General features: G+C 38.2%; 1 protein-coding gene across 1 annotated transcript in view; it reads right to left on the minus strand.

Moving 5' to 3' along the window:
* PHACTR2 (phosphatase and actin regulator 2) overlaps positions 1-21292 on the minus strand; it is a 240151-nt gene that overhangs the window by 6598 nt on the left and 212261 nt on the right. The window contains exons 7-11 of the mRNA XM_019653744.1: positions 16631-16830; positions 15264-15420; positions 11715-11770; positions 6230-6291; positions 3546-3683 (exon numbers count right to left, since the gene is read on the minus strand). Coding sequence (XP_019509289.1) covers positions 3546-3683; positions 6230-6291; positions 11715-11770; positions 15264-15420; positions 16631-16830 — 613 coding nt within the window. The remainder of the gene's footprint in view (positions 1-3545; positions 3684-6229; positions 6292-11714; positions 11771-15263; positions 15421-16630; positions 16831-21292) is intronic.

Genomic DNA, 21292 nt, shown 5'->3' on the forward strand with positions numbered 1-21292 from the left:
TGACTAAATTCCCAACCTACACAATCAGTAAGCTGTAACAAAATAGTTGTTGTTTTCAGCCACTAAGTTTTGGAATGGTTCACTGCACAGAAATGGTGACTGGGGTCAGGTAAACTAGGACTCACTAAATGAGAGGTGTGTGACTAAAAAGCCTACATACAACTGAAAGGAAAGGAGGATGGAAGAAAACTTGCATAAAGGTGTATGCTATTACTTGCAAAATGGTACACCAGGTGCCTTGACTAGTCCTTCTATTGAAAAATAACAAAATGCTGAACTTAACATTTTAAAATCATCTTAAATGTACTGATCAGCTGGTAAAAAAAAATAATAATAATACTTTGACAAAGAAGCATAGATGAAGAAGAAGCCCAGAGAAATACGCTAAGCAGGGCACTGAAACTGGCTTTGACCTTGAGGGCAACTGTTATGTTAAATCAGTTGACTTCAAGCAGTCATTTTCATAGCCTGGTGAGATGCTAAAGACCAGGGACAAAACCTGCCCAAGGTGGAAATTCTAACAAATAATCCTCCTACCATAACGTGGGGCTCACATGGTATATTCTCACTGTAAGGGTGAACTAAAATTTCTGACCCCCAGAGTAAAGCAAAAATATATGCATGTTGGTACTTAGTGGATGAAGGAGAGAGGATGAAATTTACCCTGAGAATATGAATCCATAAGTCAGCCCTCAAATGAGTTTATACCCTGAATCATAGTACTAAGGTGGTTTAAAATAACTCACCTTGATAATCTAGTTTTAAAATAATATTAGATAAAAGAGGCTTTACAACCCAAAGCATTTCCCGAAAGAGTCTCATAATAAAGTTTCATCAGGAACATGTAATTATTCTAAACATATATATACTATTGATATCATCTCAGAATATATGAAGCAAAATTATATGGAGAAGGAAAAAAAACCCCATAAATGTAGTGGGTGATTTAAAATATTTTTCTTGGTACCTAATAGATCAAGCAACAGACAAAAAAACAAACAAACAAGCAAGCAAGCAAACAAAAAACCCTCCCACAATAAATGAATAAGAATACAGAAATCTAAATGAGACTTACAAGTTTGATCTTACAGCATGTTTAGAATATCGTACCCCAGAACTGTAGAACACACATTGTTTTGAAGGATACATGAAACATGTATAATTACTGACCACATACAATAAACATTCCAATGCATAAAGGTCACACCCCAAACCAATTAAATCAGGATCTTTGGAGGTGAGACCCAGACATCAGCATTTTTAAGCCTCCTCTGGTGATTGCAATGTGTAGCCAACATTGAGAACATCTGACACACAGGGTTATTAAAGCCTTCAGTGCTTCCATTAGAAAATAAGAAAGGATGAAAGTTAATGACCTAGGCAGTCCATCGTACATTAGAAAAGAACAGCCAAATAAAGTTTAAAAAATTGGGAGGAAGAAGATAAAAGAGCAAATAACAACATAGAAAACAAATATATACTAGAGATAGAGATGGTCAGCAAAGTTACAGGCATATCTCATACTTTCTAGAAGTGTCAATTCTAGGTAAATTAAGAACTTAATGTGAAATCAAAACTATAAACATTTTAGACAACAGTACAGGGGAATACATTTATGATTTTGGTATGGGAAGAATTTTTTTAAATACACAAAATCAATGGCTTGAGGGTATTGTGCTAAGTGTAATAAGATAAAGACGAATACTGTATGATCTTATATATGGAAAAATAAAACTCACAGAAAAAGAGATCATATATGTAGTTAACAGATTTGAGTATAGAGGGCATACCCAAATATGTAGAGGATTCTACCATGAAGAAAGACTAATTATTTTATGAGTGCTGTCGTTCCATAGCCAGAAAATTTTGCCAACCATTTGTTTTTAAATTCTTCACTTTAGGATCCCCCAAAAATAATTTCCAATACCCAATCACATTGCAGCACATTATTATGCACTGCAGCATAATAAAGGCCATATATGACAAACCCACAGCTCACATATTAAACGGTGAAAAGCTTTTCCTCTAAGTTCAGGAATCTTATCCTCTAAGATAAAAATGCCCACTCTCACCACTTTTTTTTTTTTTTTAAAGATTTTTATTGGGGAGTTGGGGGGATGGGAACAGTACTGGGGAATTGGGGGAAGGGGAACAGACAAGTTGTTGTCGTTTTGTTCTTCAGTCCAGTTGTGGAGGACGTTGCTTCACTGGCCCAAGTTGGCACCATCATTACGCTCTTCCCGAGCGAGGCAGATCAGTCGCTGGCTTCTGGACAGCCGCTCACTGCGGCTGCTGGCCGCTCACGCTGGTTGCTGGCTACACATGGTAGCCCATGGCAACCCACTGCCATAGGGGCTGCAGCCTACGCCTTCGCCGGCAACTCACGGTAGCCCAGCTCCAGGTTGAGCTGTTGTTCAGCATCTTAGCTGTGGAGGGCAGTGTCACTGGCCCTCATATGTGGGATCCAAACCGGGGCCCTTTGGCGTCCCAAGCCAGCTCTTAACCAATGTGCCACTCGGCTGGCCCCTAAAGAATAAATTTAACCAAGGACGTGAAAGACCTGTACACTGAAAATTACAGGGCATTAATGAAAAAAACTGAAGAATACACAAATAAATGGAAAGATATGTGCTTGACACATAGTAGGTGCTTTACAGAATGAAGCCTCCTATTAAAGTGTCAGCACAGAGTGTAATTAAATACCTAGTTCTAGTTAAGACTGGGTGTGGCATGAATTTATTCAACATCAAATTTTGCTTAGAAACAATAATTAGAAATAATTTTTGGGGGATCTTAAAGTGAAGAATTGAAAAACAAATGGTTGGCAAAATTCTTTGGCTATGGAACAACAGCACTCATAAAATAATTAGTCTTTTTGCACGGTACAATCCTCTACATATTTCAGCTTTTCTGAACTATAATCTATGATATAGATTAGAGGTTGGTAAGCCACGACCCGCAGACCAAATCTGACTCACCATCTGTTTTTCTAAATAAAGTTTTATCGGAACACACATTCACCCATTTACTTACATAGTGTCTATGGCTGCTTTCATATTACAGTGGCAGGGCTGAGCCGTTGCAACAAAGACTCTATGGCCCACCAAGCCTAAAATATTTACTCTCTGATCATTTATAGAAAATGTGTGCCGGCCTTGATACAGATCAACACCTTACCCATTGTTAACATACCCCTTTAAAATAATAACTAGGTATAAGTTATATTTTCTAGGGTAAGGATAAATCGTGGCTGAGGGAAAGCCTTGCTCTGCCTCCCTCCCCATATTCAGGTTGGAATGCAGGCAGGTTACATGGTAACTAAGAAGCAGTTTTTTTTCTGAGACTTAGTTGAAAGAACTACATTCATATTACTAAATCTGTCACATAAGTGGCTTAAATAATCAAAGATAAAAAATTGTTGGGATATTTGGTACTGTTCAGCCTCCTACGATGACTGAGTGGGGATAAGTGAGTATTGGAGCTTTTAGAAAAGCAACAAAATCATAAATAAATGAAACCATGACTATAGCCACTGGAGTTCTTGCCTTGTCTGCAGGCGTCAACCTGGCCCAGGGCTTGTCAGCCCGGCGATCGTAGTCGGGAGAATCGGTGACTTCCACATACTCGTTAAACCGCAGGATCCTTCGGGCTTGTAGCTCTGCCACTGTGGGTCTCAGGCTGAGCTGCAGAGGAACAGGGACAAAAGGACGAGTTCAGTAAATCATTTACAGCCTCACGGTGGCATGTTTTCTGTAGAGAAATTCACACTTATGATTAAATAAGGTCACTTGCAGATATTAGGGGAAAAAAAAGAAAAAAAGAGAAAAGGCAGCAGCATCTTGGGAGGTTCTAATGAGATCTAGGAAGCAGTGTGCCCTAATTTTGAGACTATAAAAATCATCACTGTTAGATAGGTCACAGACTTCAGCAACCGTGTGTATTATGCTATTTTCCCCAACTTGCCTGTTGTGATAAACGCACCTGTCATCCCTGATGCAGGGAACGTGAAGCAACACAGACACAGTAGAAATCCAGATATAGGATGGCTGGTTTGGGGATTGAATTATCAAGACAAAATCCCTGCAACTTTTAGAAATGAGAATAAAAGGTCTCGTTTCCTATTTTATTAAACCTGTATATTCAGAAACGAACTAAGGTATGACAAAGAAATGATCCAGTGAAGGGTATGCCTACGGCAGTCGTCCATGACAGGCTAAGGACCCAGGCCCAGATTTGATATTTACACTTGGCCAGAAAAGCTGATATGCAGGAACAAAGAGGGGGGACTTGATAGAGAACTGCATTTCAGTGGGGCCCTAATTACAACCTTGAAGGAACTTCTAATAACATGATTCCTCCAGTGGTCTTCGTCAAATTCAAATTCACAGTTACATTTAATCTCCCCAGCCCTGGGTGTATTTGCTTTCCTTTGTTGGTTCTTTCTCAAGCCCAAGAATGAGACAGAGATGGTTCTGAGAGACCAAAGAAACATGTCCCCCTAGTTGACAGGCATCACCTATTCTTTGTTACGGAGGTTCGTGCTTTTGTGGCCTTTCTCAGTTGGGAAGTGTCTACCTATTGTCAGATAGGTAGACCCAGGCCTCTGTTTTACCCATGGGTCCGTTTTCACTATCTTTTCTCTGCATATATGTACTCTGTAGATATCGAAACTATCCATTATCTAAGTGATCCTCTTTGGAGGTGTTTCTCATTTGCATAGGCTCAATTTTTGAGAAAATTAAGCACAATCACAAAAATTGTTTTTGTCGTCAAAAACACACCCTTTCCTGGGCCTCAGTTTCCTGCTGAGGAAAATCAGAGGCGGAACTAAGTCAACGTTCTAACATTTAAAGCATTCAAAGCCTCTTAGAAGGCCTGGGTCTACACCGGAGGCCATGTGAGTTAGGATATGGCAGCTGCAGCTCTTTCTAGCTTCATAAAGTCTTGGTAGGCAATGGACGAAGAATAATCTAAGTGGTTCTGTTGTGCTCTCAGTTGCTGTTCAAGCTATACCACTAGCTTCTTACTGCCTCTCCAGGGCAGGTGGGGTTAAGGAGGTACAGAAATGCTAGCCTCTGGGGACTGGCGAAAAGGAAAGTGACCAATGGCCTACAGTTCAGAAATTCTCCATCCGGTCTTGCCCTTGAGGAGTGTGCCAGGTACAGGAGAGCTATTAGTGCTATGGGCTGTCCTACACCCATGGCAGGGCACTCTGTATAGAGGGGGCAACTAGCGACAAGAGGAAGGCCAAGCTCTATTACCTCCTGAAACAACCCAACTGGATTGAGGAAAGACCACATAAATGCATAGCTGGGGTCACCCTGGAGCAATGAGGTGGGGACTACTGCTTAGCTGGAAACCTAACAGCCACTGAAGGCTCGAAGAGCCTTCTCTAAAAATTCAGTTTACAGAGTCTTTTTCAGTTGGATCATTATTTGATATTTAGGGTCTTTGGGATAGAAAAGGATGAATTAAGGGTTTTTTTCCCCCTAAAAATAAAAAACAAAGGCTCAAAATACAGTCTCCAACTTTTCCACGGGTACAGAGTGTTTCTTCTACCTGCCTTAGAATGCCTTTGCTGTGGACTCTCCAGCCAGCCCAGATAAATAAGGTAATAGTCAGGTCACACACTTCACTGCAAATGTATACGTACTTTACTCATCCTGCCTTATCCAGGTGTGAAAGGTATACCTGAAGAATTACTGAACAAGGATTTATAATGAAACATAAACTCTGATAGTGCTTAATTTTTCCGAAGACTATTATTATTTTGACACTTACAGAAAAAAGAGATAGGCCTGGTATCATTTATATTTTCATAAATGGGTGGAAACAACTCTATGAGGTAAGTCTTTTGTCAATTTGGGCAGCACTGCAGTAGGCAGGCTGGATGCTCAAGTTCATATAAAAAATTACTCACCCAGGTCAGCTATGGAACAGTGACAAATCTTTGCATTTAATGATTTTTTCAAACAGGCTCTTTTCATAATCATTAAATGCACTTTAAAACTTTGGTTAACATAAAAATTAACATATGCAATTATAAATATAAACATAATTTACACTGTAGGCATTACATTGATTTCCATGTCTATGATCTGTTAGTAGACTAACAGAAAGAAATAATTATTTCTGAATATCAGATTTACATAGAGAGAGCTGATATGCATTTAAAAAATGAAGTGTATCTCAAAACACACATGATCATTAACAGTCACAGTTTCATCACCTTTCTGCTGAGTCTGCGTTTAAGTTCCATTTTTGCTTCTTGTTCTTCTTCTTCATTCTTTTCTGTTTATTAATGGGGAGGAGGGGAGGCATGAAGACAGTTACTATAAATGATTTTATAATCAGAAAAGTAAATCACGCCACAATTATTTGACTCTAACAGATATTGATCAAACATTCCACCAACATCTTTAAAAAAAGATTTTGCAGAAAGGTCATTTATTAATGTGTGTGTGTGTGTGTGTGTGTAATTTTTTTTTCCTTATAGAACTGGTTTATTTACTAATTGTAAACCTTTTTGCTTCTTGACTGCTTATTCTATTCTGAAAATACCACAAGAGTGCCCCTATTCTGGTGAAAGCCTTGTATTGCCGATCATCTCATTGATTTATAAGCACAGTTTAACAGAATTCAGATAAAAATTTACTTCTGGATTTGGCTTTCACATAAAAATCTGAGACATATCAAAAAGAACAAATTAGCACTATCTATCTAATGCATGTCTGAGTTGCTTTCCACAGAAGCAGAAGGTAATCATGTCTTTGACTTTGCTTTCAAACCAGAATATTCTGATGGGGTTATGGTATACTGTTAATGAAGATGATTTATTTTCTTGTGACTTCGACTTTCTAAAGTCTTCTTGTTCTCTAGTACCTCACCAAGTCATGCAATTTAATGGCCGTCTTAAATGAATGCTGTCCAACAGATGGGACTAAGAGAAAAATGTACAGAATTTTAAAAGAAATAAACACCCTTTCCAGGTTTTAATGGTTGCTTATTTGATGAACTTCTTGCTGTTGCTTCCTGTAGCTAATCCTTTGTTCGATTTTACTTCTTGGGTACCAATGCTTACGAAAAAGAATCTTTTAGAGACTGCTGTTATGAAGTCTATTGAAGGAAAAAAAAATCACTCTATAAAGGCTCAACCAAAATGGTGAAAAGAAAAGTCTCCTCATGAAAAGACAATTATTTTAAAAATTCAAATAGACTTCTTACCACTAACATTATTTTTGTCATGAATAAAATACCAGCATATGCAATATTTGCAACATTTATATTTGTTAGTTGATCACGCTAAATCTCTATTAATTTTCCTTATCTGGACAGGAGAAAGTTTGTATGTTCTTCTGATTATTTAGACAAACAATGAACATAAACTGAATTACCCTGCAGGACAAGAAATAACTAGTTAGTATGCTTTCATTAAGTTCCAGTGAGCATTAAACAAATTTGGTTATAATTTAATTTCTTTCTATAAAAATACTGTAGGTATCATTTGATACCCTTAAACTACATCATTAGGATCAAATAATTACCTTATATTAATTGGATAAGACATGTAGTTTGTAAATTATACATTAACAGACAAACACCAAATTTGTGGTTCACGTGATTCAAACTAGGGCTTTACAAGCTCAAGCTTTTGATGATATTACTAATAAAAAGAAAAATATAATCCTCAAAACATTTCAGTCAGGTTTTCCTATACAGTGATTATGCTACATTTCTAAAGGTACTTTTAAAAGATGAAAAATAATGGCTATCTAATATGACTCAAAGCTAACAAATGCTCCAATTTTCATGAAGTACACAAAATGTCATTTTCTTGAAGGGAATATTAGATTTTGGGGGTTTTTTTAGATTTTTTTTTTTGATTGGGGAATTAGGGGATGGCAGCAGTGCCGGGGAATTGGGGGAAGGGGAACAGAAAAGTTGCTGTCTTTTTGTTCTTCAGTCTAGTTGTGGAGAACGTTGCTTCACTGGCCCAAGTTGGGACCATCATTTCGCTCTTCCCAGGTGAGGCAGACCAGTCAGTTACTGGCTTCTGGATGGCTGCTCACTGAGGTTGCTGGCCGCTCATGTTGGCTGCTGGCTACACACGGTAGCCCATGGCAACCCACGCCGACGCCGGCAGCCCAGCTCCAGGTTGAGCTGTTGTTCAGCATCTTAGCTGTGGAGGGCAGTGTCACTGGCCCTCATATGTGGCATCCAAACCGGGGCCCTGGCGTCCAAAGCCAGCTCTTAACCAACGTGCCACTCGGTCGGCCCATAGATATTTTTGCCTTATTAAAATAAGCATATTGCACAACTAAGTGACAGCCAGTGATGTTTTAAAAAAAGGAGGGCCAGTTGCCATTAGGGGAGCAAAACAAACAGGATTTTACCATTTAAGAATTCTTTTTAAACAGCAGGAGCTGACTTCCTTACATTTCCCACTTTTGAAATTGTGCTTCTAAAGAAGCTAGAGGAAAGCCAATGTGACTGTTCTTATGAATCTTATCAGCCATTGTAAAATTTCTAGCGAAGAGTCAAGATTAAACCTTAAACTTAGTTTTAAAAAATTAACTGAGTTTCTTGAATGTTTCCTTCTTTTTTTTTTTTTTTTGGATTTATTAGAGGGCTAATTATAAAGTAAGATGTAAACTTTTCTGGCCAGTTTAAACAGACTGGAGGAATATTCATAAGGGAAGTGATGTGGCTCGTTGACAAATCTTGCCCTCAGTAACTCTCATCAGAGCAGAGAGAGGCGGATATTTCAGAATAGCCACAGGAAGCATTTGCCATAAACACATAAGCAATACATGAGGTTTGACAGGGTGTGCACTACAGGAAAGCTGCCTAGCTAGAGAACGTTGCCCAGAGCATTTTGTGGCTGAGCTAAAAGGCGGGGCGGGGGGAGAGGGGGAGTACTGAAAGACCAACCAACTAGAGTGTTATATTCTTGAATCATAAATTCAGATAAAATGGGGTTAAAAAAGCCGAACTATTATTTGTGGGTTCCTCTCTTTTTGGTGTTTTACATGTTTCTGTATGGGTGATTTTAACAAGTGAAAATACATTTATCAACCTACTGTGAAATGCATCCCCCCTCCAAAAAAAAAAAAGATGGGTCAATGGAAGGACCGATAGGTGATCAAGCAGATGTTAATGGTAGAATATAAATATTTGAGTGTTTACTCTAAAATTCTTGCAACTTTTATGTAGGTTAAAAAAATTTCATAATAAAATGTTGGGGGGCAAAAAATGCAGAACTCAACAGCCGCGTACATTTTTTCCCCTAGAGACGCTATAGCTGGAATTACAGTCATGGCTAAATAGTACGAGAAGATCCTTATCTTTTATCCCTGCCCTGAAAAACAAATGTTCCATATGCATCACTTTTCCTGATAAGCAAAAGTTGACCTTTCGAGCACCAATACTTGCTTTCTATTTTAACAATTTTAAGGAGCTGGTTCTAAAAACACGGCTGAACATAACTTTTTATGAACTTTAAAATGCTAGATGCACTAAAATAGGAAGAAATCAAGTAAGTTGTGCTAATGGGGATAATACTAAGAAATAAAATCTGTCCTGTGGTCTCCAATTAAAGCTAGGAGCTATGAGCATTGACTACCATCTGACTCACGCGTATTAAACAAGCGATGAGCGGGGGTTTGAGAACTGCTAAGTATTTAACACTGTGAATAATTTCCCTAATCTGTCGAGGGAAGGTGACCTAGTTAAAAGTAAGTGTCCTTAAAAAAACCATACCATGTCACATATAGACTTTTCTACAAATAGACAATCATACTGCTTTTGAACAAAAACTGGCGATGAAATATACAAACACACAAGAGCAATTGATGTGGAAGAACCCAGAGGCAAAAGGGGGCTGAATAAAGTGTCATAAGCTATGGCATTTATTTCCCTGGGACTGCTCGGCAGAATGCTCTGGATGACCTCCATCAGTTCTCGTTTCTGCTTCCCTTGGCCATACAATATTATGTCAGGAGATCATAAGCCAGTTATCTGCCTCTCCAGACTGGAAATGTGTCTTTTGTTTCCAGAAAAAGCATGCTTAAACAAACTGAAAAGGAAGTAAATAAGAGCTGAAGTCAAATCCGAAGTTGACTTTGGCGTTTCACGCTTTCCTGAACCTCCAGGAAAATGGGGTATGAAAGCCAGCACAGCACTTAAGATCAATGTGTGATAAATTTCTAGATCTATGAAACAGTTCCTCAAATAACCAAACACCAGCGTGGTTTAGCACTGTTTGTCTCAAAGGAGAAGGAAAGAATAACCCAGAATTTGCTCTTCCTTTTTTTTCTAGGTATTGCATCAGGCATCCAATAAAAAATAATCTGTGTTTTAGGAGCTTATGTATGCATTTGAGCTTATCTACATGTTAATTCAACAAATATTTTCCAGGAACCTATTATCAAAAGCCATGAGCCTTTTTTGATTTTGTTTGGTTGTCAAAATTAGATCTCATTTTAGAAAGCTAAAACATTTTTTGTCTTTTCTAACCATGACATTCTTCCCTCTCCAAAGTGGCACCTGTACCCACTGATACACATGGATGGTCACTGAAGTCCTTTCTTGGGTTCCAGTTATGATAGCAAATAGAAAAAAATATTCCAAGAAAGACAATCCCCTAGATTGGCAATTCCTCTCACTGTTCAGTCTTCATTGTTGGGTTGTTATAGTAATAGCAACCATAGTATAATATAAATATGCTATTAAAACCCTTCTTTCCTTCAGGAAAGAAAAACAACTCAGATTGGAGTACAGGGATCCCAGGCAGGTGAACTTGGCTCCCAAAGCTTGGTTGAAAAAGGTTTCCTGCACACCAGTGGGTCACGACTATTGCAGGGTTTATCCAGCATTCTGCCCAACTCTGCTCTTTTATATTTCATACAACAGAAAGCTCTTGTGAAACTGGGTCAATAATATATAAAACTACAGTGGCTCAATTTAAAAATATCCATTACTGAACTCACTGTGGTTAGTAACCACACTGATACACTGTAGCACGACACACTGTGCTTCCGTTAGTTTTATAGCTTTAACATATGAACTTCAATGATTTTAATATGACTGGACTGGTGAATAAAAAGTAAAGTCAAAGAAAATAGAGGGAAACACAGAATGGGAAAATAAAGTTAGGAAAATGAATGGAGAACTCCGTTCGTGCTGAGAAATTATAAACAATAGAAACTCAAGAGCGAAACAGAGCTATCATAACAAAGGAAAATGAAATGGACTGAAAAACTCCTTTGACTCTAATTCTGTTTTAAATTGAGTCACTTGTTAAACCTGGCAGCAAACTGCATTATTAATAATAATATAGGAATGTTTGATTTATTTCTTTGTGTATTCTCTGGCCTTTTCTTTGACACGTATTTGCAAGCAGACGAGAGCATTTCCTTTTATTTGGTATCTGGGTGAAAGAATAAATGGAATATATTTCATCTTTCTTAAAAACAATTGTCACAACCATGACTGGTCTGGAGGATATTAGGCTCAAAGCCAAAAAATGAAATACAAACTTCTAGAAATTATTTTTTAAATTACATAAATGATGACATTAAAAATGTGATCTAAATGGGCCATAGCAATCATCTGTGAATAAATAGATTATGGTTTTGCACTGATAAATGGATGGTCTCTTAAGGGAGCTTGTTAATGGTTACACAAGGAATCAAAGTATAGTACAGGATACTCACGTTTTAGGATATTTCTTTGTTCTAATTCTTCAGTTGTGGGCCTCTGGCTAAGTCTCCTATGATGACAAAAAGGATATATTGCAGGTTACAAACAAGGCACCCTTAGTGAGGGACAAATGAAACAAACAAAGCTATATTTTTTCATGTTTTGAGAAACAAAAATCCATTTTTAAACCTAGAAAATAAAGTCTCCTTTCCATTAGTTTGGAGGCTCGAGACTGTGGCTGAGACTGCCGACTAACCCCTATTATCTACTCTCCCTTCTTCCTTCCAGAAACAGAACCCCCTGAGCTTTCGCTGTAGCTCCCCAGCCACAGACTTCTGTCTCCCGAGCAGTAAGGTGTGGCTACAGGACCAAGTCCTTGCAATAGGATGTGAGCAGTCGTGGTGTTTGTAATTTCCACTTTTTACCCTTAAAATGGGTGGATGTATGCCTCCTTCTCTATCCTCCCTTCTTCCGCAGGCCAGCACTTAAGCACGGTCATGTGGGCCCGAGCGGCTCATGGAGGTGAGGATATTTATGGGGATGGAAGAACCACTAGACGAAAGGGACCTGGGTGGCTGACTGACCGCAAGGAGCACTCTCCCCGGCCATGTTGCATAGTCTACCTACCTCTTGGCTGTTATGTGAAAAAGAAATAAACATGTGAAAGGGCCGGTTTGGGCCACTATACTTTTTAGTCTGTTAAACCGGCTTCGCCTTTTCCCTCACTAATATACAGTCATTAGGATCTAAAGAAAGGCTGCTGCTCGAGAGTTCCTATCAACTCAGGAGCTGGTCCATCTACACTGCACAGTGTTTTAAGTGAAAAATTACTTTTGTGACCTCAAATGAATTTCCAATATATACAGTTATCTTGAGATCCATACGGCCCTGCCCATCTGCCTTCAAGACAAGCCAGGCTTGTTTGTGATTAATAGCTATTTGTATACAATAGCTGAATGTCCTAATAACCCTTTAGAGCTCTGTTATTGGACTTGTGTACATTATTCATTTGTTGTTAATCACCGACAAAAACCTCCACTGGATGTAGGCTGAGTTTGTGCAAATTAAACTAATATACATGAAAGGTAATTTTAACATAGATGCTATCAATTCTAAATTTTTATGGCTCTGACAGAAATGGTTAGAAGAATTGAAACCAATGACCTTTTAAATACCTCGTTAAAATTTTTGTTCAAGTTTAATCTTCATCACAGCTACTTTGAAATTCACTTAAGTAATTGAATCCACAAGAGAGCCCAGTGAACATCTATGCCAGCCGGATTTTGTGCCATCATGTACCCAGGTATGCTGTACTACATATCTGCGATATGTCATCCCCCAAAGACATCATCCTTCCTTTGTTTATGGGGTATCCTCCCTCTAGAAAAACTTTCTCCCCTCCAGCTCCTGATATCTTACAAATGGTCAAAAGGGTACCTTAAAGGTGGGTGGTGTTTGACTTGTCCTGCAAGTGAGAATTAAAGGCTCCTGGTTCTTTGCTCCAATATAGTAGTTATATATAGACTATACACCTTTTAAAGCATTTACCACACAGGGAATTATATAAAGATAATAATCATAGCTCTCATAGTTCACATTTTTAAAATCCCATGTACTGTGCTAAGTGCTTAACTTACATTATCTTGAATTCCTCAAAACAATTCACCAATGCAGCAGTGAATTTCCATTTTACAGATGAGGAAATGAGAGATTAATTCACTTGCCAATGATAGAATGCTACTGACTGCTAAGGCCAGGATTCATACCTAGTTCACTTGACTGAGAAGTGTGCGCTTGTCACGTGACCCCATCATGCACTATATAATTCTGTCTCTTTCACTTGACATGGATTTCTCTAAGCAGAAGAGTGGGTGATTTATCTTTGAACGACAGTGATTAGATGTGTCATGTTGGTAGGAAAACAATTCTGTAAAATTTACGTATTTATAACCCAAAAAACCCAGCTCTGTTAAAATTTTTTATGTGTGTACTTACAGACTTTGAGGTGGAATCTTATATAAAACAGACAGAAGAGGTGCTGACCGGGTTGGATGGTTAGACCTAGGATGTGGGAGTCCCCTCCCATCCCACCACCAAAACATCCATACTTTCCCATAGAAGCCCAAGTATCACGTCCTTGTGATACCCCTCTGAGTATCCAATCCTTGATGAAGCTGTTAGACAACCACTGCTCTGTGGTTATTTCATCGTATCAACTTCTCACAACATTCTTCATCAGTTCCCTGTTTTTGAAGTGCGGTTTGTTTTAATTTGTCAATGCTATAAATAGCCTAAAATAAACACCTTTGTAAAATATAGGCTTTTGGTTTTTTTTTCCTTTTGGGTTATTTCCCTCTAGTATTGGCTCCCAAACAGAATTACCATGTAAAGAGATAGGCTACTTTATAATTCTTTTTTTCATATTGTTAAGTTGTTCTTCAGAAACACCGAACAAGAGCAAGCTACTATATGTGTCCCCTTTTCTCATAAAGTTGCCAACATTGGGTTAATTTTTAAAAGTGTTTTCACTAGTTTAAGAGATTATAATAATTTAAATTAATAACAAAAATTTAATTCTATTAAGTGCTTGCTATGACCCCGGCACAAAAGTGCCTTCAGTGTATCATCTCATTTAATCTGCACAAACCCCTGCTTCGCCCCATTTGTAAAATAGACAATGACCTCTGTAGCCCCCACCCATCAACCCGGAAGGTAAACCGCAGTCATAGAAGTCTCCCACTTCCAAGCAAGGGGAGGAATTTCCTCCCCCCTCCAAATCCTGCTCTGGTATTCCAGACCGTTCCCTTCTCCCAATGTATACACCCTGTTGTTTATGCACAATGAGAGAAGTCAACAAAATAACTAATATTTAAACATGCTTAAGCTGATAATAAACAATGAGAGCTTCAGCACTCATCTCTGTGAAAGCCGTCAGTTAAATGGACTTCCAAAGTTATTAGTGGTAAAAGTAGAAATCCTACAATGGCTGGAGGCAGGAAGAGAAGTCAGACAGCCCTTTACTTGAAGTTAAAAGACTATGATTGGGGGCTATGATTACTTGACTTGGACAGAGCTGGTCCTTGAAGCTAACTAATATTTTTACAGTCTCATAGCCCACAGCACAGAACCTCCTGGAAATTATAGAAATGCTTGTCAGTCCATGAATTTGGCCTGCCACCTGCTTTGATGAATAATATTTTATTGGACCACGGCCACACTCATCTGTTTATGGATAGTTTATGGCTGCTTTCATGCCACAAGAGCACAGTTGAGTAGCTGCAACAGAGACCTCTTAGCAGTGAAACATGAACTATTTTACCAACAGGTCCTTTATAGAAAAACTTTGTTGACCACTGGATCAGGCTTTGGCGGCCTCAAAGCTACTGACCAGCTGGACCAAAGGGCAGGTTCTTTGAGTGGGCCATCATCCAGGACCAACTTTAAAAGACCAAATAGGCCAGGTGTGCTCTTACACAAGGCATTCACAATTACCTCAGGTAGGAAACTGCAGAAGGGAGAAAAGTATGCATTAGTCAGTGCTGTACTAACATTTCAGCAATTACCTCACTAGCTTGGTTCCAATTTGTTGTCGGATTTCCTGCCTCTCTTCTTCAGATGTACGCTGCAAGATGTTTTTGTCCTCTAATTCTTTCTTAGATGGTCTGTTGCCAAGTTTGATAGCAAGAGTATCCCTTCGTCGGATTTTACTTGCCAAAGCACCTGAGGATTGGAAAAGGCAGAAATGCAGAGAAAGAGGCTTTTAGCAAAAGGCACTCAGGTTACAGGTGGCATGGACTTTCAACAGAGTCCAGACCAAATTCTTTGTCCACATGCAAGAGTGGAATTTTAATTAACCTAAGGGAAAATAAAGGTTTTAGTTGGATGTAGTTCATTTTGGAAAACTGGAGAACTATTTTTAAAAATGTTCTGAAAAATGGTAGGGCACCATGAAAAACTTTTATGTATCACCTCACTTCATCACTTGGAAAGTGATATTTGAAGTTTATTTTGCTGCAATGGCACATCAGGATTGCATAATGCCCTTTCTTTCTTTCCTTTTCAAGTCTTAATAACTTAGCTCCTTATACTGTAGAGTAAATCCTTGTCTTCCCTTTTCCTCTACTCAGAAACCACACCAGCAAAAGTCTACCTTTGATACTAATATTTTAATCTTAAATTACCCTAGAATTGATGACATCTCCACAGATGACAATTAATACAAAACAGATAACAATGATTTTTGTTGTTGTTTTTCAGTACAAACTGATGCTTAAGCATTAACATACTAACTTTTCATAATCTGTAAATTCAATTCCACAATGAATTAATTCCTCCCAAGTCATCCTGTTCAGATTTTTTTTTTTTAAAAAATAGCACTTTCTAGTTCCCTAAGTTATACATAAATGGTTGGCTTTATCCACTTTACTATCATTCCTTCCTAGAAGGCATACTTATTGTGGATGAGTGATTAATTCTTAAAAGGTATTTGTCACTCTTGACTAATTTCTCACTCCTATTTCTTTAAACCCCAGCATAAAAATAAGGGAAACTCTCAAACATCTCCAATGAGTAATTCAGGGACTCCTCTATTGATGCTCTTTATTCAAGAGAGATCCCTGGGGAAGGGCCATTGTTGATCATCCTGAGAAAAACCTGTCATTGGAAAGCTTTGAGTCCGTATAAATACAAATGTGCCTATCTGCCGCATAGATGAAGGGATGCCTTCCCCCTACCACTCCTTGTGGAATCATCTTTGGAGTGGCCTGTCATCAAAAGCTAAACCCTTAGGATAGACACATTTCCAATTTGAGAAGGAATATGAGGGTAAAGAGACCATCAGATTATCTGGCTCCTGATGAGGCTTTTGTTCTTTACAAAACGCAACTGCTTTTGTCCACTTTCCTCCCTACCTCTTGGAAAAAAGTCTTACTTTCTCCACTGCCATCTTCATCCTCATCGTCGTCGTCGTCATCTGTGTACAAGATCGGCCCATCGGAGTCCGAGTCATTGGCCCGGTACTCCCTTTGGCCTTCATCCTCCGGGGCACTGAAGGATTCTGAAGAGTCTCCCATCAGCCCAGGGACCAGTAGCTGCGGTGCTGCCTTTCCCAGCTCCTCTTTGGTTGTGAAACTGTTGAAGGGACAGAAACATAGGGGTGGTGTGAAGCCGAGAGCAACCCTCTGAGGCAACACCAACACCAGAAGTGCTGGTTTCCCCAGCACCCTTCAGGCTGGTGAAGGGAGAAAGCTGGCATAGGCCAGCTAAATGGAAGTTTCAATGGCTTAATTCTCAGTTTTAGATTTGTCATCTGTAAAATGAAAAGGATTGACTAGATGGTGACTGATATATTTAGTACGTGAATACGGTAAAACTGTATTTTGCAATTTTATTTTCCTGTAGCAACTGGGATTCAGTGGAAAGAACAATGGGCTAGGAGCTCCTGAGTATCTATCCGACTTGGTGCTTTTTCTTTGACCTGTAACTCCTATTTATCCACAAGTCTCAGCGAAAGCCTCAGCTCCTTCAGGGATCTGTCACAAACCTTCAGGCTAGCTCCTTGCCCCATCGCCCTGCTCCCACGGTGACCTGAAGAAAACCCCATTGGAGCAGCTGGCACTCTACACCTCAGTCACCATTTACTTGTCTGCCTTCCCAACCCCTCAAGTTCCTAAACAAGTAGGACTTATACTGCTTTGCAGCCCAACACTTAGGAGGGTAGTGACATAGCAAAGAACATCTTCTTTAATTGATATACGAATGAATCCTATTGTCATCACAGCACATGTGTTAACAGTAAAAAATTATGTATCCTCTCTGTGCTTACGTTCTGCCATTTGTAAACCTGCCTGCCACAGGTCATATGAATAATGTGAGATGGAAAGTGTGAAAGTTAAATGGACTCTTTAGAAGAAAAGTAATGTGTAAGGATGCAGACATTTTCTATTGTTTAGCTTGGTAAGAGTCTCTGGTTTAAAGTTCCTATAAATATACAAAGCTTGCCAACTTGTACAGACTAGATTAAAAATATACATAAAAACACATTCTATCGAAAACAATATAATCTTCATTTTAAGATACAGAAGATCCTTAAATCGCTTTCTGATAGAAATAGAAGAATCTAAATTTGGATGTCATACTTCTGAAAGGATGTTTAGTGCAAAACATGTGCTTGCTGTTCTCATTAACTAAAAAAAGCCAAAAACCAGTTCTTTGTATTAAAAAAAAAAGGTAAATTCTGCCAGAACCTGAGGTATTGAAAATTCTACTTTGTGCTTATAAGCCCATATGCTCTCAAAAGCCTCTATTTTTCACATATTAGAAAAACCCAACAGCCAAAATCTTGTTTTCAGATGGGGAATTATGAAATTTTACTTTTCATTGTGTAAAGTATATATAGAATAAAATTTACCATTTTAATCATTTTGAAGTGTACAGTTCAGTGGCATTAAGTATATTCACACTGTTGTGCAACCATCACCACCATCTATCCCCAGGACTTTTTCAGCTTCCCAAAACTCTGTACCCATTAAACAATAACTCCCCATTCTTCCTCCACCAGCTCTCGGCAGCTACCACTCTACTTTTTGTCCCTATGAGTTGTACTATTTTAGGTGTTTCATATAAGGGAAATTATACATTTGTCCTTTTGTGTCTGACCTACTTCGCGTAGCATGTCTTCAAGGTTCATCCATGTGGTAGCATGTGTGAGAATTTCTTTCCTTGTTAAGGCTGAATAATATTCCACTGTAAGTAGATGCCACATTTTATTTGTCCATTTATCAGCTAAAGGATACTTGGGTTGTTTCCACCTTTTGGTTATTGTGAATAACGCTCCTATGAATTTCAGTGTATAAATATCTGTTTGAGTATCTGCTTTCATTTTTATGGGCTCTATATATCTGGAACTGCAGGATCACATGGTAACTCCACGTTTAATTTTTTGAGGAACCTCCATATGGTTTCCATGGTGTGAAATCTCCTTTTAAATAAGAGAAGATCTATTTTATGGAAAAACTTTTCCAGTCTGGATTTCTAGTTGATTGCCACTAGAAGCCATGCTGGTGTGAATAGCTTCCCACTGTGGGGACCACCGCATGTTTCAAAGACACGCCAATTAATAACACATTCCAAGGAGCAGAACAAAAGACACTTCAAGGTTGAGCTCTGGCATTTGTGCATGTCACTGCTCATTCATCTAATATTAAGTAAGCAATTATTATTTTAATCACATCATTTGTATTTTATAATGTTTTGCAGTTTTCAAAGACTTCTGCCTACTAGTTACAACTTACAACTGTCCTATAGCATAAGAGGGCAGATAATTTACATAGTTTGTGGAACCCGGGAAGTCATGCGTGGCCCAACCACGGCAGCACGTCCAGTCTAGAACCCAGGCTTAAGACTCTTAGTTTACCTATTCAATGTTATGCTATATCATATTTTATTTATACTTGATGTTATAAGTCATTAATATTATAACATGGGTTGTATTTAATGTTAAATATTAAACTCCAAATTTGTATCAACTAATTCATGACTTGTCCATTACACTTCTCTCAGGTTCCAGGGAAAAACTGGACAACACAGTGCACTCCATTGATGTTGGTGGAAATGGACTGAAGGGAGTCAAGTCCCTTTTGGATCTGGGCACTGGATGGGCTTATTAGTTTCTGCCTTAAATTATACCTGACATACACATTACTGATATAGCTGCCAATAAATAGAAATCTACCAAATCATTACTGCCCTGTAATATGTGAACAGAGGTCAATCTTTTTGCACATGGCCACTTGTCTTCTTTAAAGTTTTGATGTTTATATTCCTAACAGAAGCCTTTTCATAAGATGACATTATTTTCACATATTCGTTGACTACACATAACTGGGGGAGAGCGCTAAGTAAAGCAAGTGACTAAGAGCTAGAAACTCGAATTCAAATATCCACATAAAAACAGAAGAAAGGATTTGGAAGGAAATTTGAGACTACTTATTTGAGGCTCATTAATTCAAGAGCAAACACACATCATTCCTATGGGATGAACTGCAATTTAAACTTTTTACTTTGAAGAATATACAGAGAAGCAAATCTCTATGCCTTCTTCTAGGAAAGCATGCCAGTTACTCTGAGTGACAGGAAAATCTATTATAAATACCTCAGTGTCTAATTATGTCCTACGTACTCTCTCTCTGATCAGTCCCAGTGGAAATGGAGGACAGATGCTCACCTCTTCTGGGTGACAATCCTGCACATCCTTGGGTTGAAGACTGATATTTAGCCCTCAGCATGCAGCATGGTACTTAGCCCAATTAGCGTCCTCCCTAAATGTTTGTGGAAGTGGATTGGACAGAGTGAGATCACGTTGTATATGGGCTCTCTCTGTGCTTAAGACCATCTAAGGAATCACTTTATATGTTACTTTTTCTTTAGTATATTCAACAATAAACACACTTACTCAATCTATTAAATTCAGGTTTATCTTAAACATTTATATTTCCTAGGCACATTGGACATCATGTTGGTTAAAAACTAATGTTAACTATAATGTCTTGCTCAGTTTTTATCTTTGGTGCTTAGTAGACCCCAGAACGCAGATTGTAAGCAAAAATATATGCTGAAAGAATGACTTTTTAGGTCTAAAGGATAGAATTGATTGCATGCTGGAAAACACACACTATAAATAAATGAAGACATCTGCTGTGTACTGGAAGTATTAGGGCTACTATAATAATTTCATTTTTATTTATATTTATTGGGGTCACACTGGTGAGTAAAATTATATAGGTTTCAAGTGTACATTTCTATAATACATCACCATATATCTGACCCCCTTTCCCTCTTCTACCATCCCCCCACCCCTTACCCTCTGGTAACCACTAAACTGTTGCCTGTGTCTATGAGTTTTTGTTTGTCTTGTTCCTTGGTTGCTTTCAGCCTTATATCCCACATATGATTGAAGTCATATGTATAACCATTCATTTTAATATCTTCTTTTCCCATAGTGTTTATTAAAATGTCAAACAAATAAAATAATTTGCAATTTAACAACTATTTACCATCCTTGGGTTTCCTTCCATTTGTGCTCAAGATGATAAAAACAAACAAACAAAAAAAACGCCCCAGGAAACAAACACAAAAGAAACTGCAGAAGTGGAAGCAACTACTTTGGAAATTTATAAAATTAGAGCATAGAATTTGTTGTGCAATTTATGTCTATATCCTGGCTCTGCCACTTACTAACTGGGTAATCTACTTTACTTTTTCAACCTCCCATTTTTTCATCATTTAAACAGAATTTTTTCGAAAAAGACTTATGTGAATTAATAACCGAACGGTTCTGGAAATAAAGAAGTACTTAAATGAAGGTGATTATTATCAGCAATTGAATAATTAAAGTTGATATTTTAGTCTCTTGATCCAGATCAATTAACATGCTAAATTTTTTTTTGCGTGCTAAATTTTTCAAGTCTAATATGACAAAGATTTTCTTGAAAGAGGAAATGTTAAATTAAACAATTTGAAAAGTGAATTGGTTTTTTATTCTTAGAAACAGGAGAAAAGAGGCTCCATTTAAGAGGTCTAAGCCTCCCCTATA

Source organism: Hipposideros armiger, unplaced genomic scaffold (assembly GCF_001890085.2).
Source record: "Hipposideros armiger isolate ML-2016 unplaced genomic scaffold, ASM189008v1 scaffold_206, whole genome shotgun sequence".
NCBI lineage: Eukaryota > Metazoa > Chordata > Mammalia > Chiroptera > Hipposideridae > Hipposideros > Hipposideros armiger.